This window comes from Diachasma alloeum, unplaced genomic scaffold, assembly GCF_001412515.2.
Source record: "Diachasma alloeum isolate Michigan unplaced genomic scaffold, Dall2.0 Dall_scaffold_00196, whole genome shotgun sequence".
Taxonomy (NCBI): Eukaryota; Metazoa; Arthropoda; class Insecta; order Hymenoptera; family Braconidae; genus Diachasma; species Diachasma alloeum.
The window spans coordinates 773,913-795,367 of record NW_021680361.1 but is presented as its reverse complement, the minus strand read 5'-3'; the positions used below and the strand labels follow the sequence as shown (position 1 = coordinate 795,367).

Here is a 21,455-nt window from a genome sequence, read left to right as displayed (position 1 = left end):
CCCCCCCCCCCTCTTTCCCCACCCCTCTCTCCAACCATTTCGTCGAGCATCCAATTCCGATACAAATCCACATGCTTTAATCGATCGTTGCGATCGTCAGCTAATCGTCTAATCATTTCTCTATTTTCTTGGACTCGTGTGAAGCAGAAACTCGATGGTTTTCTATAAAAAATAATTACTGAAACAATTTTACTATGTGATGATTTTTTTCTATTCATTGCTCCATAATTTATGTCAAATAACTTTTTATAAAATAAATTGTATTAGATATTTGTTAATTTTGGGAAAAAATCGAGGAATATTTTTATTTAGTTCCGTCTGCCCACAATCATTGGCACTTATTCCCACAACTACATGCCCTGTCTCTCTCTTTGTCTCGCACTCTTTCTTCATCAGAATTTCAAGATTATATCAGCAAGCATATTTTTATCAATTTTGTGATTCGCAATCTATACTTAAGTTGAACCAAACAAGTGTTTAATTAGTCGATTCACAATTCCTCTCTTCTTCAAAATCATCTTATTCTCTTTCTTCACCTAAAGTCGGTTGTGAAGAAAAATTATATATAATAATAATCCGACAAAATTTTTAGTTTCCAATTCTCAATTTCTGTCATTTACTATATACATTTCATCAAAAGACAAGCATAGAAATCAAATTTATGGGTATTCTTTCATTATTCGAAAAAATATATCGATTTTGCCCTCTGACTCGCAATCTTATCCCCACTACCTATGGGGGCCGAACGTTCAACATGGAAGGGGGTGAGTAGTGAGCGCGACTAGTGCCGTAGCACTATGTGCATGTTTGAATATAAGTCCCAAATATAAACATTCTTAAAAGGAATTCATTGGTAGATAGAATGAAACAAATTTTCTGGAAGAAAAGACGCAATTTGAAATAACACATCTCATTGCCGTCAATCTTCAAATCATCAGTAGAACCTCGATTTTCAGCAAATGTTTGCACTGGCTAGATCTCAATATTTGAAGGCCATTTTCTTTAGTTTTTCATTAATTTTTTTCTTTGTCTTTACTGAAAATTCATCTGGATTCATTTCACAATTTTAAGGTATCTCTCTTTGTTTCACGTATTTACCAGGACCTCCCATACACTTCTCAATGAACTTTCATTCTTTTTTATTTTTTAGGCACTGACTCTTTATCACTGACATTTTTTTTCTTTTATCTCTCACTGTTTGTTGTCTATCTATCAAAACTTTTGTTACGTATTACGCGAGAATATGTAGAGGGCCCCAATAGAGTTGCAATGCTTACAACGGTCCTGACGCGACAGGAGTGAGGGAATAGTCACGTGACCATTTCTCACTAACACATCGCGCGGCGCGCTGTGATTGACGGCCATCACACCGATACGGTTTCGTACAGTTTGCGAGTCAGATAGGTAAAACTTTCCAGAGACTTTGAAAAATTAATTTTTTTATTTCTTCCCGCCTCCGTTTTTCACATTTTTCATTTCTTGTCATTAAAATTAGATCATAAAAGTCCAAAATATTCGTGTCCCGCCCATATTCGAAGAAAAAACAGTAATTCCAAGTTTCCACCGACACAAATGCAGAATACCAAATTTTCTGCATTTTCTAGTCGAGCATCCCTTTCTAAAGATTTTCAGTCTCCAATTCGTGATTTTTGCGATTCATTGTCATTCAGGTAATTCTATTCATTCTATCAAAAGACAAGGCTAGAAATCAAATTTATGGGTATTCTTTCATTATTCAAAAAAATCGATTTTAAAACTTTCTACAGACCTTGAAAAATTAATTTTTTAAATTATTTTCATCCACTTTTGTGCATTCTATGAACTTCTTCTCCATGAAATATTGATATCCCTCTAATACTTGAAGAAAAAAAGTGATTCGAAGTTCCCGCCGATATGAAAGAAGGGAAAAAAACATTTTCTAGCCGATTATCCTTTTCTAATTCTTTTTTCATTTCCTCTTCATAATAATGATTGGAATCCGATCATAGGAATGAGGAGTACCGATATCCTTTTACCATATGAAGGAAAAAATATTTTTTTTTTATTTTCAGGAATATATGGAGAGGTTTTTCCATTACCCGAATGAGATTTCGATTGACTTTTTTTTGTGTGCTTTGATCACACAAAACCACTTTTGATTGATCTTTAACATAATTCCTCTTCATTCAATGTTGTAACTTGTGAATTAAGGGGACAAAATTATATATAATGAGAATAAGAATGGATAAAATTAAATTAATCTACTTGTGATGACGGAAATGGAAATGAAATAAAATAAAATAAAATGGTACAAATTAATAAGTAATAACAATAATTGTGTGAAATATCCCTATTAGTGCGGTTATTTTATTTGAATCGAAATTCTTTCAAATGGATTTAGTGGAACCGAGTCAGATACGGTGTCCTCGCTCATATTTATTTTTAGTCCTTTGTAGTTTGATCAATAATTCCGGAAATAGAGGCCGAAGGAAATTACCCCCTGCGTTGGGTGAGCTTCCGTACCAATTGATACTGAGATGCACGACGAGTAAAAAAAACGATGGTAAAAAAAATTCCCTTATTTTTTAAAGGTTATATCGCTCACGGCGAAAACATTTCGGTAAAAATTATAGTGAAATTCAGATAAAAATTACCCGGATGGAAGGGTAATCCTGTAGCAATTCATTTTTGGAGTAAAAAATATCCTAGGTGTAAATAAATTTTAATGATTATTTTTGGTAATCGGATCTGGCCTTCCCTGGGCCAATCAGAGTTCAGTATTCAATAACATGAAGTACTTCCCAATTCAAATTACAGCGGTTATTTTCCCCCTAGCTTTTGATAATTTCCCTGTAGCTTTTGATAATTTCCCTCTAGCTCTGCAATTACTTTTCTAACCAAATAACTGTCAAATATTATCCTGTGGAGTGAAAGAAAGTCATGAAGAAAATCAAAATGAGTCGGTTTGGGAAGGATCCGATTACCAAAAATAATCCGTCGAATACCACTCGACCTTGATTTCAAGAAATCACTCGAAAAATCATGATTTCTGGGCCAATGTGGGACATCTGTCAATAATCGCATGTAAGAATCAAATTACATGTCTATAAGAAGGCCATGAGAGTCAAACGGGATCGTATGAGTGAGCTCGAATAAAAAATTTGGGTTTCACTTTCATCGATGATTTCTAATTATTTCTGAAATCACCCGATTTCTTCATGATTTCTGCTGATTTCCAATTATTTCCAGAAGTCATTAGAAACCACTACCGGAAATGGAAATCACATGATTTCCAGTAATTTCTGGTGATTCCTTCCTTGATTTCTAATTGATTGATGAGGTGATCCAGTGTTTCCATCAGTGACCAGCCCCCCGGCGGAACTTGAACATGATACAAATTTCCGGAATTTGGCACGGAAAATTCAGATGAAAATTTTTAATAGTGTGGGTGGATATAACACAAAAATTCCTTATCTAAATTTGAACGACTGCAAAGCTTCCATTTGGAACCGAAAAATCGAAAATCGAGAATGCGTTCAATTTCCACCTGTGGCAACCGGAGAGTGCAATCGCTTCTCTGTCCTGCAAATGGGAAGGATGTGGTACATTCACGGGGGTGAGTGCAGACACCTACCGAGACTCTTTAGTGCCTCATAATTTATCCGAGAACTAGCTCGGATTCAGCCACGACCTTCCCCTCCCCTCGCACACTCCAGAGGCGAAAGAAGGCGACAAAACAAAAAAAAATATTTCTATTATCAGGAAATATTCCTCTGAAGTTTATGTGTATTGGATGGTAAATTTCGCAGCGAATGGAAGTGAATCGAACAATAAGTGAGATGGCAAGGCGCCAAGAAGTCGCTCTCCTGAGGGTTGAAATCTTCGGGTCCAATGGACTGTGAATTCTCGGAGCGCCAGCTAAATTTGCAGATTCCGTTTTTTTTTTCTTGAAAATACGGAACAATGGGGTGTGAGTCTTTTCGTCGGACCTAGTAAATGTTGATATTGCTCTCAATCCATGGACTCATTCATTTCGATGATGAAAAAAAATTAACGTATTTTTTTTTTAATCTTGACTTTTGAATCAATTTTTCTTACTGATTTTATAGAATGATAATAAGAACTATTGATAAACGGGTCAACTGTGGTAAGGGTCAATAGTCTCAAGGGTCAGATTTTTTACGGGTCAAATATGTGAAGGGACAGACGTCATGAAGATCAGACTTTTTTAAGATGAAAAATCATAAGGTTCAAGCATCATAAGGGTCAGAAGTTTTAAGGTCTTTTTTTCTTGCAAAATACGGGGTAATGAGGTGCGTGAGTCTTTTCATCGCATCTAATGAATGTTGATATTGCTCTCAATTCAATAATTCATTCATTTCGATGATGAAAAAAAATGTGAAAACCAATTAACGTAATTTTTTCTTAATTTTGACTTTTGAATCAATTTTTTTACTGATTTTATCGAATGATAATAAAAACTATTGATAAACGGGTCAAGGCTCAACTGTGGTAAGGATCAAATATCTGAAGAGACAGAAGTCATGAAGATCAGACTTTTTTGAGATGAAAAATTATAAGGTTCAAGCATCATAAGGGGTCAGAAGTTATAAAGTCATTTATTTTCTTGGAAATACGGGACAATGGGGACAATTTAACGTAAGTTTTTCATAATCTTGAATTTGGAATCAATTGTGTACTGATTTTCTCTAATGACAATAAAAACTATTTGTAAATGGGTCAAGGGTCGAGTGGCTTAAGGGTCAAGTTGCAGCCGAGGCCTGATCCACTGAGCCTCACCAAGCTAGGGTTCATAAAAGCTTGTTCCCATCGTCAGCCTCGGTAATTCTTACCTGATATGCTTCCGCTCGAATGCAAAAAATATAAATAAATAAAAAAACCGATTAAATCCACATTCTTTTAATAATACCGAAATAACTCTAGGGTTGATCCTACGTAGACTCAGGGGCCAATGAAAAACCTATTAAACTGGTTGAACTTGTGTCAGTTTGTCTAATGAATTTAAACTTTCCACTCTAAAGCCGAGTTTACTCGCCTCTTGGATATAGATAAAACGATGGTTTAAGGACACCAGTGCCCAAGGAAAGTGGCTGTAATCAGCCGTTATTGGTAATTACCTGGTACGAGTTATCCGGCCTTTACTACTTCCTATCTGATTTTGCCGAGAAATGGCGCCGGCTCGGGATGGTGAAGATCTTCCGCCGAGGAGAGAGTAAGGACAGGCATTTCCCCCGAAGTGGAAGGGTCGGCGGGGGGGGGGGGGGATTCCGGGAGGAAATAGGAAGCTTCCGAGATGGAATTACTGGGAGCGTCGACACCCTCGAGTGACGAGAAGCACGGCCCGTTGAATTTACGGATTTATTCGGGGTGTAACTCTGACGTAGACAGAGTTGAGAGACGTCAGGTTCAGTATGTATTCGGGGTTTTATTTTTGATTTGTATCTGGTTGAACATTCAGTATTTGGGTGACTAGACCGGACGCGCGCTGATCTTATGCCTCGTTCACTCATGAGAAGGTTTCTTTTCTTCACTCTGATTTCTAATGCACTAAATTTCATGTAGTCGGAGATACTTTATAAAAATGAATGATAGGTATAACATGAGTGGATAATTGCATTTTTGAGAAATGAGTGTAGTTGTTGTTGCTAATAAATCAGCAATTTGCTTCCGAATGGGTTCTCTTTTTTTTATTCTTATTTCCCTATTCTTTTTTTCTATTTTTTTATGTCATAGTACTATCATCAATTGAAATGTCATCAGAATTTTGCGTATTATTTCGTTCTGTCAGATAATTCTGCTTTCAGACCCTCTCAAGACGCGAATTCAGTTTCAGTCCGAGTTTAATCAAGGCTCAATCAAGGTTTAATCAAGAAGTGAATCAAATCCAAGCCATTCGGGAAAAAAAGGAAAATGGAAGGCATGAAATGAAGCTGTTCTAGTTCATAAAAATTATAAACTGTAGAAAAATCGTTGCACTAGAAATATTAAAACGACTCTTGTAGCCCTTAAGACCCTTGTGACTCTCGTGACCCTAGCATAATCTAGCGGACCCTCCCACCATCATCCCACGAAATCAACATTTTTCTAATTCCCAATTGGATTCTTTTCTCTAATCTCCTTTCCTACAAATATCAGCCATTAGGAAAAATCATCTCCATATTTTACCCCGGTTTTTTTCCACTGCTCCATTCTCATTCATTCTTTTTCATCCTCCGTGGAATGAGTTTCCCAGATACATTAAATTACTTACCCGAAATGTGAAGTTAGAGAAACGCCAAAAAGAAAGAGCTCCCGGTGCTCCACATTCATCAGGTGGACGTTTAATTAACCGATACGATCCACGCAATTACGCGATATACATATTTGTGTTACAGTTTCTTTCCTATAACAGTGTCAAAATGAATGGAATGTCCGGGGATCCCTCAAAATTGTAATTTCCTTTCTAAAAAAAGCATGTACAATATCTCGAATCAAAAATAAGAACTCGAACATGGCGGATATCTCAAACGAATGGAGAAAGTGAGACGGTTTTCATGAGAACAATCTTCTTGCGTCGAATGTTCATGAAGCCCGCCTAACAAACAAAAGAGGATTGAATACCATTCTATGAAACATGAATAGACGAATCATAATTGTCCAAATCATTTAGGCCAGAGGAAAATAGAATAATTCTACTTTCTTAATATTGCGTTTACTAAGGTTTTCTTCGAACAAAATTGATTAGAATTAATAGCTAAAATTGTGAGATTATCTCACATTTTTTACGTTAAGGATAGGAGAATCTGAATGCAATATAGTGAAAATGATGATGGATTTTTTCACTTTGAGCAAATAATATTCATATCCAAGTACAAAATTTCTGAAATGAATAAAAAGAAGCTGTGACTCAATATTCCAAATCAGTAGCGAAGCGGTAAACCGGGTTAAGTCGATTTTGACTACTGGTCAGGTCTTGACGAATATCTCAGAATCTAAAAGAGATAGGAAAATTTTTGTCACTACCTTTTTTGTAGATCCACTTGCGGGTTATAAATAAGGTCAAGAGAAACAATTTTCTATCTCTCTTAGATCCCGAGATATTCATCAAAAACTCGCCAAAAGTCAACATCGATTTAACCCGGTTTACCGCTTCGCGACTGAAATGAAGTTTTAATTTTCAATTTGGTGCTGAAAACACGAGATGACAATATTCTAAGCACGGAATTATATTGATGAGGAGACGGTGGTGGCGCTCGTGAGAGGTGGTTCATTGGGGGGTTGCGTCGTCAGTTTTTGGGAACAAGTTATGGGTTTTTTGGTAAATATTGGAGGAAAAGTGACTGTGGGGGTTCCTCAAGAGGCAATCTTCCAAGGGAATAATAAATTCGGGATGAAATGATGAAATTTGAGAAGTTTTGAAACTGTTCTCTACGAGGACGGGCGACGAGGTTAGGTGACGCCTAACGAACTGGGCTAGAGGAGTGAGAGGGACAGAAAAACTGGCGGCAAGCACCATGGGTGAATGTGGAAAGGAGGTTATATCGGGAATTTGGGGAAGATCCACGTGGGAGTTGCTGAGACTGCAGCTACTCTGCGGGAGGAACACATTAATGAGGAGAAAAAGGAAAGAATTTGGGTTCTGAGGTAATGCAAGGATGGGTGTGTGACATGCAAGGAGGGAAGGAGACAGCATGATTGTGTCGGCTGCTTTTGGGAATGCATTAAGGGACTATCGGGAAATAATGGAGGAAAACTGTTTGTGGGGATTCTTCAGTGGACGAATTCTGAAAGGAGTGATTTTTTGGGAATGAAGTTGTTAAATTGTTGTTGCTAAATTGGTGGACTATTGTGGGGACTATGAAGGGAAGAGCTGACAGTTGCCCGGAGAAAGTGCAGTGAAATTGGGGGAGGGGGGCATCACCTGAAATGGAAATGAAATAGTTATAGGGGGTATATAGCAACAGCCTGAACAGGGAAAAACGGCTATCAAGGAAACAGAATCAGGGAGGGGACCACAAGGGATGTGGTAGCTGCCAGGGCCCTTTGTGGTCGGGAGATGGCAGCGACGAGGTTGGAGTTCCAGCTAGGAACATGGAGATGGCGACGGGAGGGGAGAAGAAGCTTGGGGTCGTCCTAGGGGTGGTATGGCCTTGAAGTGGTCTCCTTCAACCAAGGAAAGGATGATGAGAGGGGAGAGGAAACTTGGAGTCGTCCTTTGGAAATGTGCGGCCTAGGAGTAGTCTTCTCGATCTGAGGCTGTGGCGTTAGAAATGGCAAGGGAATGGATACATGGAGTCGTTCTGGAAACAGAGCGGCCTTAGAGTACTTTCTGACAATCGTACTGATGGCGATGGTGATGGCTGCGCAGGTCTACGATTCAACCGACTTTTTGCAAGTCCCTGGATCTGGTGCAGGAAAAAAGGCTGAAGACTGGGGCAACATACTGTGTATTATACTAGCCCATATGGCATTCATGTATTTTGGTTTTTATAACTTTCTATATACTTGGGGTTTATTATAGGGATGGGAACAAAATGTAAAGACCCGAGAGGGTATACATGTGGATGAATAAATAAATATTGATGAGATAAACAGATTAATTGAATTACCGTGTGAAATAGCTAAAAATTGATAACAGTATGGGCACGCACTTTTATCAGAGTATCAATAAACATTGAATTCCAGAAATTTACACTCTAAAGTGTGTTCTAGAAGGAATTGAATTGTAATTATGATTAAAATCTTATTCAGTGAGCATAGGAATTAGAACATGAGCAAATCATTTATTGTAATATGAAAATTTAACAAATGGTAAATTGGGATATATGATTCTCATCGGTCGTATTGCTTTTTGCAATGAGAATGATTATAAACAATTGATTCAGTAGCAAAGTGGTAAAACGGTCTAAGTCGACATATCTCTTAGTTGAGTTTTTGAAGAATATCTCCGAATCTAAAGGAGATAATGAACTTTTCGTAATAACCTTTTTTCTAGAGCAAATTGAGTGCTACGAGAAAGGTTTTGATGATAATTTAGCTATCTCCCTTAGATTCCGAGGTATTCACTCAAAACTCCCCACTAGTCAAAATCGACTCAAACCGTTTTACCGCTTCGCTACTGAATTGTAAAAAGGAATATGGAATTGAATTGACGAACTTTCTCGAATTTTCTAGAAAAATCTAAAATTTTCTGGAATTCCGATAGATGGACGACATAGAGACTGCATGAGGTCTTTTTCTCTAAATTACCTCCCATAATGAAAACATAGACGTATTCACGTTAAAGATCACGAGATGGATGGATGCATGACCCAGGGAACGTCGAGTTGAGTGATATAAAACCAATAGAGTCAGACGCGGCGCGTGGGCTTTCAGGAATTTTGTATGGTTACGGGTTTTGAATCCTTTATGTACTCTATCCAATTCATGCAAGTCATGCTGTTTGTATTTGATATGATGTGTCGTTTTCATTCTGTTGTCCTACGCGCTGAGATATGCAAACTTGTGGTGTTGTGATGAATCAGAGGGTATTTTGTATTGAAATATATCGAAACTGCCTAATCACCGATCCTCAATTCTCATTGGTCGATGAGTCGCGTGAAGTTAGTCGGTGAAGAAACACGCGGTATTTTCAAATTCTTCAAACTCACAAATTATTTCTTGCGTCATAATTGTCAACTTTCTTATGTTTATCATCCACGAAATTGACTAATTCTTTCTTTTTTGATTTTCATTTTCATTCATCAGGAAATTTTATGAATATTATCAATTTCAATTTTTTCTATTTATCATGTGCGAAATTTATTGATTCTTCCTTATTCGATTCTCATTCATCATGTACTTTCGGAAATCTCAATTTCATTTCCTGCCATTTTACTTTTTTCGCGAGCGGAATAAATTTGATTCTCTTTCATTTATTCAGTAGCGAAGCGGTAAACCGGGTCAAGTCGATTTTGACTTTTGGTCAGTTATTGATGAATATCTCGAAAGCTAAGAGAGATAGCAAAATTTTTCTAACCTTTTTTATAATCTCAATTGGCTCTATAAAAAAGGTGATGACAAAAATTTTTTAGATTCCGATATATTTGTCACAAACTGGCTAATAGTCAAAATCGATTTAACCTGGTGTACCGCTTCGCTACTGTATTGACTGGGATGGAAGTTCTAAATCCGAGAAAACCGAGAAAATTGCCTAGTTTCTTAGAAAATCCTAGGAAACTGTCTGTTATTTTTTCATTCCAGAAAAATTTGAAAAATTATCCAGTTTTCTAGAGAATTCTCCGATTTTATGGTTTTTTTACGAAAATTGTTGACTTTCGTAGAAAATGATTTTCATTTTGAAATTAAGCATTTAGTTTTTTATTCTCAGTAGGGTAAACAGATAAATTTATGGACGGGAGTTAGTTTTTTGGACGATTTCAACTTGCACTGAATATTCCATAAATGAAATGAAAATTGTACTGATTATTTCACCTTTCAATAATATCACTCGTTTATAACCATATGATCAACTATTTTTTTCTATTGATCGACATTTGATAAATTAAAAAAATATGGATTTTTGTCCATAGTAGTTGAATATCATGGACATTATCTATGAAAAACATGGGGACAATCGTAAGGAAAACCTGCTTTCAAGGGATATACCTCGATTTTGATAATTTTCCCTGACTCCCTAACAACATTCATAATCCTTGTATTCCATTATAATGGTGTCATTCTCTTAAAATTACTCAACTCAAACTGACACTCGAATAGTACCTATCCGAACTGACGTTGGACCGTAAACCTCACAAAAAATACGACTCTTCCCGGACTCCATGCGTCCTCATGTCACCCCAACTGTAAACCACTTCATTTTACTTTTTACGGCGAAGCCGGAAGAGGACTGACTAAAATTCCCGTCATAAAAAAGAAGGGACGTGATGAGGATACGAAGAGAGCTCAAGTAGCGATCCCTCTGGAATGGCAGGAACCCTCATAATAATGAACGGATTCTAAAATTAAGAAAAGCAGACCGTAATAAATTCTCCGAATCCGAAACGTATGTGGTTGCATCGGGATTGAAGAGTTCACCCCATCACATACCCCCACTCCTCCTGATTCGCACTCACATCCATATCTCCCACCACTGAAATCCGAGTGAACTATTTGGTTAGGCGCCTATGATGATGAACGTTGATAAACCTATGAGGAAATCAGTGCTTCTCGAGGTGCCTGGTATTCCCCCGAACTCACCTGAATAAGTCGCCCCTGAAGTTACGAGAATGAAATCAGTAGCGAAGCGGTAAAACGGGTCAAGTCGATTTTGAATATTGGCTAGTTTTTGCGGAATATCTCTAAATCTAAGAGAGATAGAAAAATTTTTGTCATGACCTTTTTACAGCCCTTAATTTACCCGAAAAAAAGGTCACTAGAACAATTTTGCTATCTCTTTTAGATTCTGAGATATTCATCAAAAACTGACCAAAAGTCAAAATCGACTTAACCCGTTTTACTGCTTCACTACTAAATTGTGAAGGGAATTGCAGAGCCCGACGTTTTTCACTTGATATTGTGAAGAGCGTTGGGACTCACGTGAGACACGTGGGACACAAGAATTAAACACATATTTTTTTAGTTTTCGTCACTGATGACTAGTGACCACTTTTTAATACTTTTCTCCCCGCCATTTTCTTCTCCGATTTTGACTCTTCAAATGCCGATTCGAAACTGAATCGGATCATCCAACCTAGAAATTTTCCACCTCGTCTTAACCTAACAATTTCCTGTGGAGCCCTGTCTCGTGTCGCATCCGTCGTGTATTGCGTGTCATCCGGTTTCCCAAACTGTCGACCTAATTTAAGTACAACTTGTCGCACATGTGGATCGGCCCAAAAGGCGGGAAATTGCTCCGAATTTGAAAACGACGCTAAACTCAACAGTCTTGAGTGTTCAACAATAAATTGAATCATCTTCTCTTGTCATCATTGATGAATTTCCCCAACGAAGCAGAAGGAAATAACATATAAAAATGAGACGAAAAGAATTTCCTCCCCAACGGTGACAAGTCCATCGACGGGACTCAACCAACATATCATACGTTTGATTTATTCCATGGGGTATAATCCCCTCCCCTCACTGCATAGGGAAGCGTCCCGATATAACCGAATGGAGATGGTAGGTTTGATCCACGATATAATAGTTCGTCGGAGGAGGGAACTCGAAGTGGAGATCCTGTGTAATCGTCATAAATCCACCGATCCGCTCTCTTGAGCTAGGCGAGTGGCGGTAGAAGTGGTTTCACGTTGATCGAAAAAAAGCCTGGAAACCCTTTCTTGTTGAGTACCTGACCCTCGACTTATGGTCTCTAATGTGTTTCGAGGATGAGTCAAGATGGATTTGCGGATAATGAAATAGAGATGATGAGGAACGTATTCAAGGGGACTTCAAGATGAACCAACTCAGGTTGATGACCTGATGTGTTAATCTGATTAACACCGCACTCCAAATAGCATGTGTCAAAATTGAACATCACTGCAACCAAATAGTCCTTGACGACTGAATTAATCAACGAATAAGTCATCACTTTGAATACGTTGATTAATCATTGGAATCGAAATCATCACAACGTTATATTTCTCTCCACAAGTCTTGACACTTTAATTCTATCCATAGATTCTATAAACCCATCATCATGCTTCAACAATCTCTTTTTACCCTCAACATCAAACATCAATAGCCTGAAGTTGTTGCGAGGATTTGTTCTTCTGTCAGCATCGATCGAAATGATCGATCAATGGGAAAACAAATAAAAAGTTGATGATTGAAGCAATGATTGATTCAGGCAAACATCATCCTTGCTTCACGATTATCAAGTCATCATCCAACCACTCCCACAATCTCGCTTCAATTGAGAATTTCCTACTTTGATCAACAACGCATCCCAAATAGCACATGTCACACCTGAACAGCAATACAACCAAATATTCCTAGACAACTCAATGCATCAACAAATAAATCATCACTTTGATCACCCTGATTAATCATTGGAATCGAAATCATCACAACGTTATATTTCTCTCCACAAGTCTTGACACTTTAACTCTATCCATAGATTCTATAAACCCATCGTCACGGTTCAACAATCTCTTTTCACTCTGAAAATTAAGCATCAACAGATTCAAGTTGTTGCGAGGATTTGTTCTTTTGTCAGCATCGATCGAAAAAGTTGACGATTGAAGTAATGATTGATTCGGACAAACAACATATCATCATCGCATCATCATATCATCGGATGTATAAAACACAATATTTCCACTCTCTATTCTTTCGATTGTACTCTTTAAATCCGCCAACTGCTCTGAACAATAAAAAAAATCCATTCTGTTGCTCCATCAAAATTCAAGTGATCATCTCCATAATATTCAAACGGAAAAATAATCCTTGTTTGCAGTAGATTACTGCATGCCTCGTGAAGCTGTCCATGGGACTGCGGCACGAGATATAATCGAGAGGGAAAAACCGTGGTCACGGTTTCATTTATATTGTACCCATAAATCTAACAACGTGGTCCAGCATTAACCCTTCCTATGGACTTCCGGTGGGACGCGAATTCCCCTCATTCTACCTCCCCCCTCTCCCTCCATCGCTCTCTCTATTCCCGACCCATTCCTGTTTGGCTGTTTCTCTCCCCAGCAGGTTCGATAAAACCCAGACAACTTCGATGCTTGTTAAATGTATTATTTATCCGAAGTGGATAAAGTGGTGGGAATAGTCGGGAGCAACTGAAAATTCAGGAAATGCACCATTGTTTGCGTGTTTACGGAATGGGATAATCAAAGTAATAGTCGATTATTTGATTGTTAATTTAGCGAAATATTGCAAAAATGTTGAATTTCAAATTTTAATCACGAAAGAAATCAACTTCTTGAATTGATATTAATAATACGATTGAATAAAGCGTTGACCTGAATCGAGCCGCTAGCTTGACTTGATATTGTTTGGATATACACGGAAAAAAAGGAACGGTGGAAATACTGAGATCATAGGTATTTCGCCTGAGATTCGTACGAAGAGGGTGCTTCGGCAGTCAAACGCCGGCATCGTAACGATTTTTCCCGTCTATAAAAACACAACCGTTTTGTGAATTGAATCATATGATGATCAGTAAATGATTCACATTAAATAGGGAAAAGGCAGGAGATTCTCAGTTATAATACCCCGAGACCTTCAAAATTATCGGAATATTTCCCGATAGCTTCGTTGCAAACAAATGAAAGTGTCACTTTTTGCAGGCTAAAAATCCCGAGTGCGCAGCACGAGAAATTATCAAGCTTTTCACCGAATAATCGACTTCTCATTAAACTTCCTAATAATTAACGGTAGAGAACGGAATATTGTCTTGCACTGCGCAAGGAAAACGACGAGATATACCTGGCGAAGCGCTCCGCTCATACGGATCTCCGGCTAAATACCTGCAATCTCAGGCTCTCCGCGGTTCCCTTTCTTTCCGTGTACTCAGTACAAGTGAAGAAATCGAATTGCAATGAGTAAAGTCTCGACTTAATTCAATCCTGCTCAGTTTAAGTAGAAACTCGCCGTTGACTCAAGATTTGTATTTGTGTACAGATATTTTATTTGTTCGATTTATTTAAGTTATTGCAATTTGGATTTTGTTTATTATTAGTAAATTTGTCAATGCAGCGAAGTCGATGGGTCGATGAGGTCAAGAATTCAAGTCAAGAATTCGAAATCAAAGAATTGAATTCACGTATCAGTATCGGTATCATGTAGCCTAGCTACACGACGTTCCTATGCAGTTAATGGGGGGATTCCCACGAGACGGATCTCCACGGGAATTTTCTAGGTTGGAAAACTTCTGGATCACAAAATAGTACATTACGCAATGGTGATACTGCCTGCTGTCCGCACGTGTTGCGTATACTATTGTATATGATAAGTGCGTGATGAAGTCTGGGGACGGAGGGGGGGGAGAGTGGGGGGCGAAGCCCCCCACGAGGATAGGGGGTCCAGGGGGCGAAACCCCCGGTGGGGGGGTTCGCCCCCCCTCCCCCACTGCAGAAAAAAGGTCATATTTATTTTAAAAAATAATTATAAAAAAGTGTGATTTAAAAATTATGCGGAACTTCTGAAGAAAAAATTAATTATATTCATTAAATATGTAGTTCAAAAAACTTGTAAAGTATTTTTAATTGAAAAAAATTAATTATAATAATTACAAAATACAATTTTTAAAAATCATTAAGAATTCGCAAAAAAAAGAAAGTTATAATTATAAAAAAATATGATACAAAACGTTATATTTTTCTATAGAAGTTGTTGGTAGCGTCTGATTTTTGGCCTTTTGGGCATTTGCTAAAATATCTGATGGAAGATTTTCGTTGTTGTTATCAAAATCATCATAACGGATTCTCTTCTGCGGAGTTTTTGGCGATCCTGCTGTTGCTTCATTGGAGAATATTTTATTTTCATTTTCTTCAAATGTCACATCACCAAAATAAACTGCTCATCATCAGTAAATAAATTCTCCTCACTGCCTAACTCTTCATCACTATCAGGAATTATACGATTTTGGCTCATTTTATCTGCTTCGAAAATCACCTTTTCATTTTTCAGTCATTCCATGTATTCACTATTCGGAGGTTAGATTTCCTTCCTTGTTATTCTCTTTTAATAGGTGATGCGCATGCGCGTCATGCGTTATTTCGGGTTTCAGTTGACTATAGTCAACTGGAAAGTAGCGGGTTTCAAGCGCCTACCCACACTCAACTGTTAGAACAGTGGGTTTCAGTTGAGTGTGGGTAGGCGCTTGAAACCCGCTACTTTCCAGTTGACTATAGTCAACTGAAACCCATGCGGTTACACGCACGTATCATATAAAAAATATACCTGAATTGAATTAAACATGAAATGTACTTGATTCAAGTATATTATTCTTGATTCGAGTATAAAATATACTTGATTTAAATATATTTTATACTCAATTGAGGGATAGGTATTACAATTCAGAGATAATTCTATTGTATCAGTCCGGGTTGTAGCAAACCCTCTTAAGTGTAATATAAGGGTCAGCCACTAAGTATTAGAATATTAGGGTCAAAACGTTAGAGTCAGAATATAAAAGTAAAAAAAGTGGGTGTCAGATAATGAGTGTCTAAATATAAGTCTTCATATGACTTATATTATCTTCTGGATCAAAAATTCCCTATATACGTGGGGAAGCCGGACGACCCAATTCAGTTTCGAATCGGTATTTGAAGTGTTAACATCGAAGAGGAAAATGGCGAAGAGAAAAGTGTCCAAAAGGGTCAGTGGTCAGTAGTGGTCTGTCTCAAGTTTCGTGAAATACCACTTGACGTGAATATGTAAGAAAAACCAAAATTCATAGCCAAGTCCAACAAAAATGACAACTGGTTCGCGAAAAGCGAATTCTCTAATCGCCCCGCGCACCCCAATTAACTCCGGCCACACGCTAGGTTGGAAAAACTTACTTCCATCATGAGACGATATTTGCCATCTCGAAAAATACAGAAAGGTCACAATATTGACAGACGTCTTCACCTTGGCCCTTACCTCCACTATTTACCGACTCCCCAAGCTCTTCGCAATCGCGTTTTCCCCGAGAGCGCCTGAAAAAATCACGAGTATTTGCGGCGCCATGGGAACACTCACTCCCCAATTATCTCATTACTCTCTCCGTTTTTAATGATTTATAATCCCTTTTAATTCCCCTATCGCCCCCTCATTCGTAATACATAATTCGACGCGAGCGAATAATGAACTTCGTGTAAATATCCCGTCAGCCATTCAATTTGTCTCATAATTAACACGACAATTACCAAAACACGTGTTCCAATCAATTGTTCATTTTCCGTCCTCCGAGGTCTTCTAATTATGTCCACAATATTCCCACACACGAATGATTGATGATTATTTTGTCAATAATTATCTTTAATTATTTCCAATCACAATTTACTCGAGAAATAATTAACGACTAAATTTATCCATTTTTCAAACTATTTTACAGTTTTGTTTTCTGTCTATAGAGGGGGTGAAAATTCAGACGACGGTTGGGGGAGGGGTCATAAGGGTCAAGGTCATGAGGACCATGAGGGTCAGAACCTTATATATATGCAGCATTCATGGAGGACAATGTCTAATAATTTTCACGAATGAAGGACATAAGTTTGATAAGGGGCGTGAGGTTCATTCTCATAAGGGTCAAAACCTTGTACATCCAGTATTTAAATGGGAAAGAATGTCAAATATTTGGAACTAATCACGGTTAGAGGGTTGTTAAGGGCCATCAAGATGAGGTCATTAAGGTCATAAGGGTCAGAACCTATTACCTCCAGTACTTATCGAAGTGAATGTCAAATATTTGCAATGAATAAGGATTAGAGGTTTCAGAAGGGCCATCAGGAAAGGATCATAAGGGTCTTAAGGGTCCAAACCTTAGATACCCAGGATTTATAGAGGTTGCAATCAATTATGTGTCACGAATAAGGATCAGAAATTTGATAAGGGTCTTGACGATCAGGATTATGAAGGCCGTAAGGGTCAGAACCTCATACATCCAGCATTTTAGGAGTGAATGTCAAATATTTGTGAGGAATAAGGGTTAGAGTTTTGGTAAGGGTCATCCGGTTATGATCAAAAGGGTCAGAACCTTATATATACGCAGCATTTATAGGAATCGAAATCAGTCATGTGTCACAAATAAGAATCATCACTTTGATAAGGGTTTTAAGGGTCGGGGTTATGAAGGGCGTCAGAGTCAGAACCTCATACATCCAACATTTACATAAGTGAAAGGCAAATATTTACAACGCATAAGGGTTACAGGTTTGGTAAAAGTCGTCAGGATAAGGTCATAAGGGTCATAAGGGTCAAAACCTTGGACACGCAACATTTATAGAGGTCACACTCGGTTTTTCTACAAAAAAATTATGAAAAATCGTGAAATATCTCTCTTGATTTTTATTTCCTCATGCCAGAAATTCCGAATTTTACTCTTTGTCAGAGCGAAAAAATTTCCACTGCACCAAAAAAGAAAATATTTGTAACAAAAATACACATCACATAGGCCATACGGGAAATTGAAATTTTTCCAGGCATGAAAAATAGCGAGGACCACTTGATTTCCCCAACTATCCGTGCTACCTATCTCCCAACAATTTTGAATCAAAATTTCAAACTAAAATGGAGATTTTTTTTCGGTTGAACCAGTAAAAATTGTTATTATTCTTCATTCCCCTTTATATATTGAAATGCATTTGAAACTGGGAGTAACTATTTGAATTTGTTCTGTGTGTTTTCAGAGCCATGACAGCTGGCAGGGACACGATGGCGATCAGGTGAGCATGAGAATCTCTTCCCCACGTGAATTTTTAGGAATTTTAATCGGTTTGTGTTGCATGAATGGGTCTGGTGCATGAATAGGTGTTTTAGGTCGGGATTGCTTGGGATTCTCTTTGGGAAATTTAGTTCTTCTGTTTATGAATCTTTTGGTATTTAAAGGATATCATCTGATACCTGGACTTGATAATGTTTAATTAATAATCAATTGTTTCATAATTCTATGCCTTTTGAATGTTTTTAGTTGAAGAATCCGAAGTTTCTTAATTTCAGAACTTCTTTCTCTTGGAATGAGTCGGTTCTTGGTACTAAATTCTAATAATTTTTTCTTTTGAAATTGATTAACTTGTTTCTTCAACTCAATACTATGACTTCGAGAACCAGGAATTTCTTAAAATCAGGCACTTGCTTCTGAGAAGTAGAAAACGACGTAACATCACAAAAATAATTTCTGGAGCCAAACATGATATATGGCTCAAGACATTAGCTCTTCAAGACAAAACGCTTGTGACGAGAATTCCATGAAGCGTTCATGACTGGAACATGAAGACGTTGAAGTGAGAAATCCTTGGCTCAAGAAATCGTTTTCTTTGAGTCAGGCAATGAGACAATGACTCAAAATACTAGAATCTTTCACCCAGTGAATCAGGACCAGGGAGTTTGATATTGAATGAACACACAATCCATGCAGAGGAAAACCTCCAGACGTTTCTCAAATACGACCGTCACTTTCTTTCTTTCAATCGAAATGAGTTCAAAAGAAAGAAATAACCTCACCTCCTTATTTCAGGCTTTCCTCGTGTCAAGAATATTATCTCATTTCGAAAAAAAAATATTAATTTTCGAAGAGCAACGATTCTTTGTCTGAAATCTTTTATGGATTGATCGAATAGATGTGCTATTTTCTGAGCTCAAGAAATCCTTTTCGTGATATTAGATCGTTATTCCTATCAGTGTATGGCAGAAATAATTTCTTGAGTCAAATATATCATCTCTCGAGGACAAATCTCTTGTGACAAGGATTCCATAGAATCAGTCAGCCCATGTACGAATTCCATAAAGCGTTCATAACTTGAACATGAAGATTTCACGATGAAGTGAGAATTCCGTGGCTCAAGAAATCAATTACTTTGAGTCAGAAGATGAGAGAATCACTAAAAATACTAAAAGCTTGGACCCAGTGAGTCATGATTCAGGGGCTTTAGTATTGAATGAATACACAATTCATGTAGAGGAAAACATTTCTCCAAACATTTCTGAATAGGACCGTCGCTTGCTCTCAATCATAATGAGCTCAAAAGAAAGAAATAACCTCATCTCCTTACTTAACCTCATCTCCTCAAGAATATTATCTCATTTCGAAAAGAAATTAATTTTCCATGCAATATCGTTCTGCTTAATCCAACAATTCCTTGTCTGAAACCTATTCTGAATTAATCGAATAAATGTGCTGTTTTCTGAGCTCAAGAAATTATTTTTGTGATATCAGGTCGTATTTTGTCTCCTCGAAGAAATGAATCACATGAATGCACCGTAAAATTCTCCTATCTTCCTAAAAAATGGCCTCATCATAAATATAACAGCAGAGTCGATTATTCACAAATAATTCAAGGGGTTGTTCTTATTTTTCCACTCCCCTCTCCCATGCCCTCCACCGCAGCTACTTTCCTTTGCTATCGCAGAACTGACTCACCCAGTGATAAATGTAGTTGTGCCTGGAAAAGCATCGATCTTGCCTTATCTCGTTCAGATTCCTCGCTGAAGCGGTTGCTTCGACACTCGGGACGAAATCAACTCCCCGAAAAAAATGCCAAAACGGGAAACAAAATTCAAGGGGAAACCTTCTAACCATTATCGGGAGAAAATGGACAGCGAATTCTTCTCGAAAAATCGAGGGAAAAGGAACAATTTAGTGTTTTTTGTCATCGATGGATGAAAAGAGGAAGGAAAAGAGTGGAAAATAGTGCTGTTGCAACGTTTGCCTTTCGAAACTTGTAGAGGTCCTATTTATAAAATGTGAAAGCTTCGTGAAGTTGTTCTATATCGATGAATCGAAACTGCCTGGTGGATGATCCTCAATTCCGATTGGTCAATGAGCCGCGTGAAGTAAGTCGCCAAAAACGCGCTATTTTCAAATTCTTCAAACTCACAAATTATTCTTCGCGTCATAATTGTTAATTTTATCATGCGCGAAATTTATTAGTTCTTCCTTCTTGGATTTTCATTCATCGTGTATCTCTTTTCCTCTTTTTACGAATGACAAATTTGATCGGTTCTGTTGTTTGATTTTGATATCTCTCTATATAAAAGTTGAAAAAATTCGAGAAAATTCGAGAAAATTTTTAAAAAATAATGAGGTAGTAGATCACCTCGCGCAGTCTGTTTATTTATTAACACGAAAGGGACTTAGGGTCACAAGGATCAAATGTGCCATAAATGTCTTCTTGAATGTGGACTTATTGGACTCGTTGAGATCGAAAACCAAATGAGAATTGGATTTTTTTTTCTATCACAAGATCATTGACAGTTCGTAGTATTGAACATCAAAGAGCATTGAAGTGTTCCGTGTTTAGGAAGGGGAGACGTCTCCATTGGCACTCTGCAGAGTCTATGACAAGTTCCACCGTTCAACAAAAGGGACTCTTGTCTCGTGAGAGTACATTGAATAGATAAAGCCAATGGATTTTGCTAGCAGCAGCCCTTGTTCAACCATTCATCCGTAGTTTTCTCTAGTGTTCTATCTTCTTTTGATTGTTTCTCTTGTTTTTTTTCTACCTATGGGTCACGAGTCCGCAGGGCCCTTTGTATCGAGGGATGAAAGCAGCCGTTGCTCTCAATCCCCTTGAGTCTATGAAGTGCAGTGGCAGTAGGATGTGGAAATATTTAGGAATGAATTTAAGGTGAAAATTTGATGCTTTTGGAGGGCTGTTTTCATTCTCGATCGATGCTGACAGAAGAACAGATAGTTGCAGCTTCTGGCTCTTGATGTTTGATGTTGGGAGTGAAAAGAGATTGTTGAACCATGATGATGGGTTTATAGAATCTACTAATAGAGTTGAAGTGTCAAAGCTTGTGAAGAAAAATATAACGTTGTGACGATTTCGATTCCGATGATG

At 37.7% G+C, this 21,455-nt stretch overlaps 1 protein-coding gene across 7 annotated transcripts in view; it reads left to right on the top strand.

The window, feature by feature from the left end:
- LOC107048707 (disks large 1 tumor suppressor protein) overlaps positions 1–21,455 on the top strand; it is a 616,903-nt gene that overhangs the window by 459,544 nt on the left and 135,904 nt on the right. For all 7 annotated transcript variants that reach the window (XM_015272036.1, XM_015272039.1, XM_015272037.1 and 4 more), the window contains one exon: positions 18,303–18,338. In XM_015272036.1, the coding sequence (XP_015127522.1) occupies positions 18,303–18,338 (36 nt within the window). The remainder of the gene's footprint in view (positions 1–18,302; positions 18,339–21,455) is intronic.